The sequence below is a fragment of the Crocodylus siamensis genome, chromosome 4, assembly GCF_052110815.1.
Source record: "Crocodylus siamensis isolate JL-2025a chromosome 4, ASM5211081v1, whole genome shotgun sequence".
NCBI classification, from domain to species: Eukaryota; Metazoa; Chordata; order Crocodylia; family Crocodylidae; genus Crocodylus; species Crocodylus siamensis.
Genome location: NC_143398.1, coordinates 205,902,892 through 205,917,073, shown reverse-complemented (window position 1 = coordinate 205,917,073; position 14,182 = coordinate 205,902,892). Strand labels below are relative to the sequence as shown.

The 14,182-nt window shown below is 41.5% G+C and overlaps 1 protein-coding gene across 1 annotated transcript in view; it reads left to right on the top strand.

The window, feature by feature from the left end:
* MYO3B (myosin IIIB) overlaps positions 1-14,182 on the top strand; it is a 357,238-nt gene that overhangs the window by 237,617 nt on the left and 105,439 nt on the right. Inside the window, exons 31-32 of the mRNA XM_090041713.1 lie at positions 4,785-4,848; positions 5,736-5,871. Coding sequence (XP_089897839.1) covers positions 4,785-4,848; positions 5,736-5,871 — 200 coding nt within the window. The remainder of the gene's footprint in view (positions 1-4,784; positions 4,849-5,735; positions 5,872-14,182) is intronic.

The window sequence follows — 14,182 nt, the reverse complement described above, 5'->3', positions numbered from 1 at the left end:
AGGTCTGTGCAGCTGGCCCTGCTGGGGGATGGAACCCCGATTTCTGATCACTTATACCAGTTTACCTGTAATTTTTGTCCCTAGCTTTTGTATGTATAATAAAGTATCTGTTAGGGCAAGGATTTGATCCTCAGTCTTCATATCCTATGTGAATGCCTTAATCATTATGCTATAGAGTTTCTCCATTCCCCTTCCCCACATCTTCCCTGCCTGTGATACTGAATTGTTTACACAGTGGAATAGCTATAACTGGAGAGGGTGAAAGAACTTTGTCCCAGAATAGCCAGCAGCCAGGACAGTCTCCTGAGGGCTGGAAAGCTAGCTTCCAGATCCTTGTCTCGTTGAAAAAGGAAAACAAGATACGGGATGTCTATACTAGTCCTGCAGTGCTCTTTGGAGGGGCGCTGGTAAGCAAGGACACCTCTGAAGTTGGTGTCCTTGCTGAACTCCACTCTGCATACACCAAGCCCAGAAGTCAGGCAGTGGAGCTGCTCTGAGGGAAATTCCTGCTGCCACCCCCCTCCTGCTTGAGAATAGCAGGAGGGGCACTGACAGGGCAATCAGACTGCCTCATTATGGAGCATAGTGTGTATGGAGCAAGAGCAGGAGGGTGAAATATGCTTTTCCACAGCATTCTCAAGGGCATTGCTGAATGCCCACAGGTATCTAATACACGGTACTTAAATCAAGTTAACATTTAGCAGCATTGAATATAGGTTTATTAATAACCTCAGGAAAAGGGAGTAATAATGAATAAATGGGAACACATCTAATGGGATACTATGAAGGAACTAAAAGATTGCAAGCTAGTCCATCCCTGTTGCAAAGCTTTTAAAGGTCCCTATTTAATAAAGATCTGAACACATGTGGAAAAGGCTTGACTTGTAATGGGCATGAAAAAGACCTTTAGGTATCTAAGAGCACAGACCAACACAATGACTTGTTCCCAGAGCATATAATACTGCAGTCTATTTTGAGGGGTTTTGGTTTGGAGGAAGGAGTGTGTGACAGGAGTGGGGGCAGTGGGTTATAGACTTTTTTGCCTCCAGACAGGTTGTGGGGAGGGAGGGCAGGAATTAGGTATTTTTATTTACAAAGTTCTTAATAACCAATAGTTCAAAACTGTAGATAACATTTGGGGTTCAACTTAGATACTATTTTAAAAAATTCAGATTTATTGTCATTGCTGATATAGTTTGGTATAAATCATTAGGATTGGGCATATTTTTGTCTTGACTTTGATTCTTGTGACTGTTGTTTCCAAAAAAGACCTCATGTCCATGAGCGCTTAAAGTCTGTATAAGCTACCTGCTGGAAACTTCTAGTTTGCTTTAGAATACATGTCCTGGGACTTACAGAGGCTGGGGTTTGAATGAGCTCCATATGTTTGTGTTCCTATCCAGCAACTACCAAAATTACATCTCTCTGGAAGGACTGCATGGTAGGGCTGTGTGAAGCTTTGAGTAATGATTCGATTTGGAGGAGATTTGGCCCAATTCAGTGGCCAAATCTCCAAATCCGAATTGAATCAGGGCACCAATAAAATGGTCTGAATTGAATCAGAAAAAATTCGGAGTGCTTTGGTGATTTGGGCAGTCCCTGCTCACTGCAGCAGGGAGCTGGAGCCAGACTCCATACTGGTAAGTAAGGGCAGGGGAGAGGGGCTAGAGGATGGAGGAGGGGACCATGGAGGACCCCTGCCAGGCCCTATCCCCTGCCTGCTCCCCCAGCCCCCCCAACCCTGCCCACTCTCCCAGCCACCAACCCCCCCACCCTATGGCTGCTCTGCCCGCCCCAGCTCCCAGTTGTTTAAAAAAAAGCCCCCACCCAATGAGTGCTGCTGGGTGTGGGGGGGAAATCCCCGCTGCCTCATGCTGCATGAGGGGGCTCTGCCATGAACCCCCCAGCCCCGCCCCACCCTCTCAGCCCCCCCGCCATGGCTGCCCTGCCTGCCCCAGCTCTGGCCCTTTAAGGAAAAAAAACAAAACAAAAAACCTGAACTCACTGGCTCCTACAGCAGCCTCAGGGCTTGAGGGGGCTCATGCAGAGCCCCTCACACAGCACGGGGCAGTGGGGGCAGCAGAGATCACCCCTGCCAGACAGAGACCAGTGAGTCTGGGGTTTTTCTGGGGGTTTTTTTTGCTTAAAGGGGAGGGGGTCAGAGCCTCCCACACAGTGTAGGGCGGGGGGTGGCAGGGATTGCCCCCCACCCAGCAGCATCTGGTGAGTGGAGGCTTTTTTTTTCAAAGTGCTGGGAGCTGGGGCAAGCAGGGCAGCCATTGCCGGGGCTGGGAGAGCAAGCGGGGATTCGGCCAATTCATTTTGGACAGTGATTCAAATCACCGAATCGAATCACTGTCCCTCAAATTGGCCAAATCTGAATCTGAAGCAAATATTAGCCACTTCGCACAGGCCTATTGCATGGCCCTCTTTCCTTTTCAGAATAAAAACTTTCTCCCCCAGCCCATTCTGTCCTATTTGTACATATGTTATGTGTAAAGAAGGACACTACAGCCCTCAAGAACTTGAGAGAAAATGAGAGAAAAGCAGTGGACAGAATTTGAATCCAAATACAGTTGCAGTTTGCACAGCAGAAAACAGTGAGGGCTATATGATAAAATAAAGAAAAACACTCGCTGTGTTTGCTGCTCCACTTTATTGATGCACTCCTTAGCAACCCTGAAGGTTCTGTATTTTGGAATTTGTCATGCAGAAATGCAGAACTATCTGTAATGTGTTTTTGAATAAAAGCCAGCAATCATAAAGTATGTACTTATATCAGCAACAGCACATTTTGTTGGAGGATGGGGCATCCTGTGCCAAATACAATCTGCTTCATGACCATTCTAGCCAGCAGTACAGAATCTCAGAGATTCTGCCAGGGAATCTGGGGCTTAAGTAGCTCAGAAATTCCAGGGGATTATTTGTGTTGACTAAAGGTCCTTTCAAGGCAAATTATTGTATATTACCTACTAAACATCTGGAATGAAAATCTGCTCTCACTGAAGTCAATGGCAAAAAAACCCCATGCTGAATAATGGATTTAATAGAAAGCAGAAATTAATTGAAATGGCAGAATTTGGATCCAGTTCCAGGTTTCAAACCCTAAATTCAGGGGTGTTTGAATTTGAATTTTGGTTCAGCCAGTTATAATGATACAGACCATTTGCAGCATAATGATCAAGAAGGAGGTTTCAGTTCTAACCACTCCTAATTGTTTGAGGCTGTTCTGTGATCTGGGGTTTGGTTCAGGTCCAATTCCACAATAAGGAAAGGAAAAAGCGGATCATTTCAAGAGATGCTGATGTGCTTGGGGGGAAATGGCAAGTTATACAAATAAATCTACTATATAAATTAAATCTAGAAAACCCTGTGAGACATAAAAGTTAGTATGTGTGCATAAATCCAATGTGAAATAATGTCGTGCTCCCATATTAGTAAAAATTTGATTGCATTTTTAAAGTTTATCCTTGCTGTTCCTTTAAACAAAATCTAAAGTATTACTTTGGGCAGAATATGCTACCATCTTTCCAAATAACAGGTTCTAAAGAATAAAGTATAAAAACTAAACAAAAATAAAAACCCCTCAAAACCAATACAACATCCAAAAAGTACACTCATTCCTGGTCATAGAAACTGCAACAGTCCAAAGAATTTAGGCAATGCACTTATCAGTGAATTCTTTATTTTGTTCCTGCATCTGGGGATTTTTTATTGCCACTCTGTATGTTGGCATTTTCCTCATGACTGGCCTTATATGCCTACTGGTTCAAGTCAGATGTCTAGAGCCAGAGGGACATTGTCAAATGCACCTAGTTGACAAAGAAGTTTGCATCCTATTGAAAGTCAGAGTCTTCAAGATTCTGGGCCTAAAATGTGTAGTCAGCATGTGAGAGAGATACTTTTTATGTAGTACAGCAGTGTAGTCATGCATACGTGTAATTTTTTTTTTTTACTTAGGATAATGGTTTCATAATATTTTATGGCCTCCATCAGTTTGAATTATATTGATTAGAAGTGTTTTTGAAAGATAGAACTAGCAACTGCTATATTTCAAAGAGCCCATTTTTTTCTACCCATTACAAATCTCATGTTCAGAAAGGCTGTCATTTGACTAGAGTGTCTTGATCCAGTGGATCAGGCATACTTTGACAATCAGAAAAGACCTACATTTTAATCCTAATCTTGTGACCTTAAGTAATTCTGCGTAAGTAACTCTTAACTCAGTGACAGCAGGACTGGGCCTTACATAAAGTCTGTAAAAAGTGATATACCAAGATGGGACAAGAACCTAAGGACTCCCCCTCACTTTCTTCCCTCTGTTTAAGCTACAAGACCACATGGCTTTGGGAGTACCCTAGTTTCTCCTCTGTCTGATTTTCAGAGTTCCTGAATTTGAATTGCCATCTGAAAGTAGTGTTTGACAGGATCCTGAGAGTAGAATAATTCTAAGTAAAATCATGTGAAATTTATCTTACTAAAAACATTTCAATTTCAGAAAAGTTTCACAAACCCAATATAGTTTTACATGAATACACACACACACATGCTCTAATGAGAAATATGCTACATATATCTCAGGTCTAATTATTAAAATATTTAATGATGGGGCTTTTGTCATAAAAGGAAATGTAACTTGTGTGTGTTTTCTCAGAATGGATCATATGTGCATGCTGAGATAATTAGAAAAAAACACGAGCAAAACTTGTGTGTTCCGATAAGTCTTTGGTGGCAAAGAGGCAATAATTAATGTTTAAATTCTGTATTTTTTGCTGTTATTTTAGGCAGCAAACTGATAATGCAGCTTCTCCTGCAGAGCGTGATTGTCTTGACAAACAAACACAAAAGGTACTATTAAATTTAGTTTCTAAGATAACATGGCTTCATAACTTCAGATTCCTGAGTCCACAGTTCTGCAGTGTGTTCATGGCTGCTTGGCGTAGCCATCTGAACATGAAACCGTTAGTGATGTTTTGAAGTCTTTGAGACAAAAGCCTGCTTGCTAAGAACTTTAGTTCTGTAGAAAGACAGGGAGGTACAGTGAATAAGAGAATCAAAAGGCTGGAAATTTGCTGCTGAGAATAAATGCTAGCTGCTCCCTGAGGTGATTTGTCTGTGCACTTCACTTTCTACAGATGTTAGAGCCTCTTTTTTAGTAAGGACCTGAGGTTCTTTGGTAGCACTTTGATATCCTGCTCGAATTCAATATGTGAAATGGAGGAGTCGCTCTGTGACTTGGAGCACAGCAGAGTCTTTGAAGTCTGATCCAATTTTTGCTGCTTACCATTTGATGTTGAAAGGATGAAATGAAGAAAATGTACAGTTTTTGCCAGTAACTCTGCTGAGCATATGTAAGATTAAAAAAACAAAATCCCTTGGATGATGTACTTAGAAATGTTAAGCAGATTAATACCTTCCTATAGCTTTTTTCTAAGGATACAAATTAACTATGAGAGGAAATCAGCATACAGTGCATGCTGTGATTAAGTGCATGGGGACAGGGGCAAATAAGTTAACGGGAAAAAATAAACAAATGTTTATGACACAAGATACTAAGTCACTGTTGCTAAAAGCAACAAGAATCTTGTGTAACTTTAATCTAGCATGAGAGATTTCCAATGAGTAGTACAAAATATACATTTGCTTTCTGTGAGATCATGGTTAAAAGTTGTCCTCACTGAATGGAGTAGATACACTATTTTATGTTTCTGAAACAATATTCTTTATTCAAAAAGGATTCAGATAGGAGTCCCACATCTCAGTTTCAACTAAAGCATTTGCTCCAACCGAATGATTCACAGTCAGTAAGCCAATCCCACTCAGTTGCAGATCATCGATTCGTAAGTCCCCTGGGATCCCATAAAAAACAAGGTAAGAAATGTATCCAAGTAATAAAAATCTTTTAATATTCATATGATACATATTGTCTGCATGCAAGTTTGTTTACATATTGATGAGCTCTTTTAACAGATCCCTGGAAGACAGGAAATGTAAAGTAAATACGATTAGTCAACATGTGTTATTGCAAATATTAAAATCCCATCAGTACAATAGAGTATGGAGGCAGGAGTATATTGTGTTTTTTAAAAAAGGCATTCTGCTAAAAGCATGATCAATGATCTTGAAGCATCTATTTAATGAAACAAATTTGACATCACACTGCTCTATATCTCCTGGCTGCAAGCATGACAAAGTGGAAGTCAGTTATGAAACCTTATATGTTTGGCAGAGTGGAGACAACTGGTGCGTTTGCATTTAGAGAAGTCCATTCTTCAACCCAGTGAAGTCTGCAATAAATAACAACCCAATATGGTTATTACATGGTTTTATAATGTATTCTTCCTTTCTTGCTCCACAGAATTTGTTTTCGGTTTTAATCAGGTTCTCCTCTCTCGTCCTCCTCAGAAACAGTATCAGAAATTATTTATCAGAGGGATTCTGCCCATTGTTGGCTTTCTGGTGCATCTGCAGGTCCCTGAATGCTGGGTTATGTGTAACTCCATAAATTAATACCTACAGTTCAGGATAGAAAAGCTTGATAACATGTATCATTTCATTTAACCCCAGCATTAAATTATAATGTGCAAATGTCCAAGTCATACATGAAAATGAGGCTTTATGGGTTGAAATGATGCATGTATGTTAATGTGTTGCTGCAGTTAAATGTCAATATTTATTATGTACACTTTCCCTAGAGGGCCAGTGCAAACATTTTCCTGCACACATATGCTCCCCATGCACATGCTTATACAGAGTTTTATTATATTTTTCACATGCATAAAACTGAGCAAGTGCATAGGTATCTGCAGGATCAGGACTTATATTACAAAACCATAAACAGGCTTAGTGTTTTTCATTCTTTTTAGATGGACAATATGTTTCCACTGCACAGACCAAATATTACTAAACACAACAGGTTAAAAAATTCATCATACTCTCATTATGAGTTTCAGTTCATATGGGATTTCAATTCATGGAATGGGACTGAGAAGGTGTGCACATTATGGTGGAATTCTTTTAAATTAAAACCTGTTAAACAATAAACCTGTCAAATGAAAATATTTTCATTGCAGCAACCCTTCTCAAGGAAAGCACAGTTCTGTCATCCTTCCTCACAGTGAATAGTCCGTTACCCTGCAAGCAGTCCCCTTGAAATCAGTGACTTTATGTATGAAGTAAAGTTTTCCTCAAAGGGAGTAAAGGTGGCAGAATAAGACTCTTCACAAGTATGTTTTTCAGGGTCCATTTCCCAACAATTCAGACAATGCTTTTTAAAAAATAACTATGGCAGGAGAACACCAATTAAAAACCTGACTTTGCAGAAGAGATAAGTGCAACATTCATTTGATCTATTAAAGAAATAAATATGTGAAAAGAACAAGTATGCAGCCAAAAGAAATAAGAATTTCTTAGTAGAGCCTTTAAGGTATTCAATCTAGGCAATGGAATAAATCACTCTTTAAATGAATAACTGCTAAAGAAATAAACCTGTTGAAGAATAATAGCATCTTCCATTACTTTTAAAAGCATAGCACTTCTGCAGTCAGAAATTCAAATATTTTCACACCCCAGTGAATCTGCATTCTTTCTTAGTATCTGATCTTTAGGTTGAAATAAATAGTGCTGTTGCACTTTTGAAAACCAAGATGAAATAGCAAATATAGAACATTATCTCTGGAGCAAGTTCAGTGTAAACATACTTATTTCATAGTGTTTTACTGTAATATATAATTTATTATCTACCATAAGCAATATACTAGGTCATTCAAAGAATATGCTTAATATTATTTTCCTGCTGAAACATTACTCTATCACTTTTATAAATTGATTTTGAATCCTTTTTAGATTATGCTGCTAATAGGACTAGGCCACCAGTCTGGCAGCAATGCTGTTAATTTAGAACACTATGGTAGAGAAAGGAACTTGGTAATACTCTATAGTGACTCCTTATACATTTCTGAAGCAGTGCAGAAGCTGACATAGGGGACCCTGTACTTGGCTACTCACTTAGAGGTCATTGTTTTGACTTGAGATCTGGAGTGGGAGAAACTTACAAATCAGTAGCATAACAAATGGTGGACACCCACTTAGAATGGGTGCAAAAATAGCAGCTGTTGCTCCAGCCACCCCAGCCCTTGCTGCCACTTAGGGCGCAGGTCCTGGCTGATACACATCTGTTATAAACAGAGTTCAAAAGTCGAAATAAGGATGATAAAACATGGTCACAGAATGATACCAGCTTGCAATTTTCTTCTGGAAGTTTGCCAGTGTGTTTATAATGCACAGGAGTCAATTATATTCTATAACCTGGGTACCTGATAGCTCAGGCTGTTCCCTCTTACCACAGGAGTAGAAAGGAAAAAATGAAGCTAAAAGATTCCCCGAATGAAAGACCCCCATTGACTTCCCCGGGGTTTGGAACAGTCCCATAAAAGCATGTATTTCAAGCTATGGTCAAACAGCATGCAGTGAAAGGTGCATTCACACACATGCTAAAATGGCTCAAAGGTTTGGGGGGAGATTTTAAAAAACAGAAAGGGGGAGTAAGGAGCCCAGTTCTACTGACTGTGAGTAGGAGCTGAGCACCCCCATCTTCTTAGTGCCATTGAAAATCTCCCGGTAAAGCTCTGTTGGCTTACAGTACCCAGGGATTCCCCCTTGGCATCGCAGAGTGGCACAGAAGGGCTGTCACAGGGCCAAGAATCCTGCCTAGTGTCTTCTGTGTGAATATTTCTCCCTGATAAATATCCCTTATCATCAGAGCTGGGAGGAGAGTCCAGTTAACATGTTAGCCATAAATTAACCATTTAATCACAGTAATATCACATCGAAGAATACAAAATAGTAACCAATGATACCATACAGACATAATTCTTATAGTCAAAGCAGTGACATTTCCTTGAAAACAACAGTCTGAGAAAGATCAGTATTTGAAAAGACACAATGGAAATGAGTGCCTCCAGAAAGAATTACCTAATATTTAGCCAGGCTTGGACCAAACATAAATGTTACTAAGTTTTTCTAGATGAAAAGGAAATATGTTTGTAAAAGGAAAAAATAATAATATCTGTATATTGACTAATAGATGCCATAATTCCAAGTGCTAATGGAGACATTGGTACCTGAGGATCAGAAATCAAAAAGAATGCAAGGGAAGGGTCTCTGTTCACTACAGGGAGCAAAGGAATGCATCTTTGGACAACATCTGTCTATCTTTTTATGCCATGCTCTTCCCCTTAGTATCTTGAGATACTGAGGGTTTGTTAGAAATGTAGAAACTTACCATGTCCTAAGATGTTCTGCGTGAAGCAGCCTGCAGCATTTGTAGTTCATCTCAGAAGTACTCTACTCATGCTTCCTCAAGTATTTGTAGAAGTCGGAATTATCAACAGTGGTCATTGGGTTTAGGTTCTTTGACATTGGAGGTTCCTTGGGTATCCTGGCAAGTTAAAGTGACATAAGATACTCAGTAGAAGTAGAAGTTAGGCTAGTATGTATCTAGTGGCATACTCAACTTCAGTAGACCCTTTTGAATGTTTAATTTGCATCAGTCTTTTATTTAAAGGGTTTTTCCACCCTTTCTTTATACAATTTGACCACAGAATATGATATAATCCAGGTCTGCTCAACTGACAGACCATGAGGGTTTAATTTAAAACCCCAGATGCCACTCCCCAGCCCTACCATCACTCCGGCTGCAGCAGCAGCCAGGGTCTCCAGGCTCCCTCTACCTCTTCTGGCTTCCATTTCCTGGCCCTGCCATAGAGGGCAGTGCAGTGTGGCACAGGACAGCCCTTAGAGCTGGGGGAGCCTGCGGTTGAGGAGCCTGAAGTGCTTGCATGCACACTACAGTGAGGGGACATCCATGTGTCATGAAGCCCAGGGGCCCCATGGTTTACAGTGGTGCACCCTACACAGCATTCAACGTCCACTGGTACAGCCAATGAGGTGTGCAGCTCCAAGCCTCTTAGAAACTGGACAGCCCTGATATAACTGATGAATACTTGAACCAGTCATAGAAACATGTTTGAGATCATGGTATTCTGTTGCGTCCAAAAACAGCAAATATTTTCTCCTCAAGAAAGGTAATGAAAGGTAGGTAACTGCTTATGGACTAGATCACCAGTGGGGAGAAAGCTGCAGCCTTCCTCCTCCAACAGTACCAGAAATAGACTGGTAAGGGTATTCTGTGAGCTAGCCTCATTCTCAAATACTGCATGATCCCCATGTGAATGGGACATGCAGCCTGTATTCTAAAATCTCTTGATTTTCTAAACTATTCTTAATTTAATTGTTCATGCATCACTCTGTTGTAAGATTCACTAGTGTAACTGTAGCTATGACTCTGTTTTCTGTGTATTGCTCTTTAAGTTAGAGTCTTAAATTAGAGGGCTGTGAGACCATTAAAGCTGAGGTCTTACAGTGAGACGGGCAATATGTTTTTTTTCTCACATCCTACATTGCTTCTATAACATCAAGTGAGTCCTTTAGATTAAGAATTAATGTTTTTCTCTTTGCAGACAGAAAACATAACAGAACCTGATGGAATTGCCATAGCTAAGCTATCTGCTGGGGGTTGAATTTGCTGTTTGATTTCTGATACAAGATCTGGAAAGCAGATGGAATTATCCTTAGATTACCTGACCCTGCAGGCTTGCACTTCAGCAAATTCCAGATGAAAACATGGAAGCTTTGCTGAATACAGTCTGAAGGATGAGGCCATGAAGAGTATTACTATCCTTGTCTTGCCATTTTCAGATTATTGGCTTGCCTTCATTGGCATAGGCAAAAAAAAGTTCTGTAAGGGTTCCAGGCAAAGGATATAGTGAAGAAAGAAATTGTTTTATGAAAACAAGGACCATTGTTTTCATTGACTTCTATTTAATCTGGCATTCAAGTGATATTTTGAAGAGTTAGAAGTAAACTGTCTCAGCATACTTTATAATAATGGGATTAGATGTATACAATGAAAGAACTGAATGGGTTATAAGAACAATAAAAATAATGGAAAAATAAGCATGTCAGTCTTGATCAAAATAACCCTAGTCAAGTCTTCTAGGCTAGGGACAGACATTACACATAAACCGGTTTAAGTGATCAGAAACTGACCGTGCCCCACCCCCACCTCCTCAGCTTTGTGTCCCTGTGGAAGGGAGGGCTGCTCTGACCCGCAAAGATTAAATCAATTCAGGCTCAGGCTTTTTGAATGCCTGTCCCTAGCCCTAGAGTGTATCCAACCTCTGAGGTTTTTGTGCCCCTGAGCTTGTTTATACTGGGAAATGATACAATGCTAGCTAACATGCTCGTACACATAATTTAACATTCTGTCTGTAAAAAGATGGTCATGTTTTACATTACCTATATACCTCCCATTCTGGGAACTTAACACCTATTCCACATGCAATGTAAGATACACAAGCATCCATGTGGCAACACAGCATATGGTGTGCTCTGCCTGACCCGAAGCACACTACCACACATGTACACCCAAGCATAAGTCCTGAAATTGGAGCCCAGCATACTGGGGGAGAGGAAGTAGACAACTTTCTTATATTTTTACCAAGAACCTAATCGTCAGGATACTCTCCCAGAAAACAGAAGAACCAGGCATGATACTAGGAAATGCTGTTATAGGACAAGCCAGGTTTCAGGTGAGATGTAATATGGAAGCCTAGATCACTTGTGATCAAAAATGCTGGGGGACCTCTTTCAACAGTCTCGGGGAGTAATCCTAGAGTTCTGGTCGTATACCGGTTCAGTCTGTATAAACCTCAACTTCCTAGTTAGTTTCATTTTGATACTGTTTATCAAATCTACCCGTTTAGAATACAAATGTCTAGTGTGGCTTAGATTCTGTCTTGACTAGCAGATGTATTTAATTGATGGATGAAGAGATGCAAACATTGTAAGGTTAAAATTAATTTGGGTGGAAGGCATAATCTAGGAATTTAAGTATTTTAAAGATCTGGTGCAAACAATTTTGCACTAGTGTAAATCAGGCACAACTTTGCTGTAGACAGGGTAATGACACTGGTTAACACAACTGATCCAATGATTCTACAAAGCCAACACTCAGTAATTCCACTGGGATTTTCTGTGCATGTCATAACCTGATACAAGTGGATTTTAAGAAAATACAGGTACCATAAGGAGTGGCTTGTATGGTCTCCACTGTGTTCTTCTACTGTATTTTAGTAATTGCAGTATTCCAATAATAATGATCAGTAACTCTCAGAGTTGTAAGTTGTGCTTAATATGCATAGTTTGGATGTTTAAACAATTTCTTTTTGTTTGCCAAATTAAGTCAGAGTTGTGTATCATATTTTTCATTTCCATTAGACTTTGACTAAGACTAGATTACTTCCCTCCCAATCCCAAATCCATTGCTGAAAAATTACCCGAACCACTCATTCCTGCTTGTCAGGACCAGTATGAAGTAGAGTAGACCATTTAGAGTAGCCCTAAATAGGTGACTGTCCTGGGAGAGTCTATGAGTTGGGAAAGGGAGCTTCAGTCCATCTGAGGCTACTCACAAACTGTCTTCACTATTTCATCTGTAGGGTAAGATCCAATGGATGACCTAAAAGGTTTTATACATGGATGTATCCTGGCACAGGTTAGATTGATAGTCTGAGTCTTGCAAAAATCTTCAGTTTTATGAGATTCCCAATACCAGCTGAGCCAGAAGCAGCAGGACATACTCACACATTAGGGGATAGGCACAGTACAAACACTTACATATCTCAGCATTTTAACTTCCAGCCTTGAAGGAGACCAAGGAGTGCTAATGAATGTGACCTTGATAATATCAGTAAAGCTAATTGAGCTTTTTTCCACCCGCATCCAGGTGAAAGCATAGCAACCAGGCTTGCTCTGGATAGCAACAGGGGCAGGGACCATAATAGGGGCTGATCCTGCTGCAGCAGTTGCAGCAGCTGAGTAGTAGCAGTGGCAGCTACTGTTTTTGAGCTCCTCTAAGGCTAGGGACAGACATTACATATAAACCAGTTCATAGTTTCATAGTTTCTAGGGTCGGAAGGGACCTGAGTAGATCATCTAGTCCGACCCCCCGCCATGGCAGGAAATAATACTGGGGTCAAACGACCCCAGCAAGATGTTCATCCAACCTCCTCTTAAAAACCCCCAGGGTAGGGGCCAGCACCACTTCTCTTGGAAGTTGGTTCCAGATCCTAGCTGCCCTGACCGTGAAGTAGCACTTCCGGATATCTAGCCTAAACCTGCCCTTTGCCAGCTTGTGACCATTATTCCTGGTCACTCCTGGCAGTGCACGGGGGAATAGTGACTCCCCCAGTGCCTGCTGATCCCCCCTGACTAGTTTATAACAGGCCCCCTCAGCCTTCTCTTTTGGAGGCTGAACAGGTTCAGGTCCTGTAGCCTCTCCTCATAGGGCCTGCCCTGCTGTCCCCTGATCATGCGAGTGGCCCTCCTCTGGACCCTCTCCATGCTGTCCACATCCCTCTTGAAGTGCAGCGCCCAGAACTGGACACAGTACTCCAGCTGCGGCCTGACCAGTGCAGCATAGAGGGGGAGGATCACCTCTTTGGACCTGCTTGAGATGCATCTGTGGATGCATGACAAGGTACAGTTGGCCTTCCTGACTGCCTCCCCACACTGCCGGCCCATGTTCATCTTGGAGTCAATTATGATTCCAAGTTCCTATTCAGCCTCCGTGCTGACAAGAGGGGAGTTCCCCAACCTGTATGTATGGGGCCAGTTGTTCCTCCCCAGGTGCATCACCTTGCACTTGTCTGTGTTGAATCCCATCCTATTCACATCCGCCGACCCTTGTAGCCTGTCTAGGTCTGATTGTAGCCTGATGCTTCCTTCTAGTGTGCCCACATCCCCACACATCTTAGTGTCATCAGCAAATGTGAACAGGGTGCTTTTTACCCCCTCATCCAAATCACTGATGAAGATGTTGAACAGTGCGGGCCCAAGGACCAAGCCCTGCAGAACCCCACGGCCCACATCCTTCCAGGTTGAGAAGGACCCATCCACTACCACCCTCTGGGTGCAGCCCTCCAGTCAGTTGGTGACCCAATTGACTGTGTGGGCGTCGACACCACAGTCCTTCAGTTTCTTAATGAGAATGGGGTGAGAGACAGTGTCGAATGCCTTCCGGAAGTCCAGGAAGACTATGTCCACTGCTACCCCTGCATCT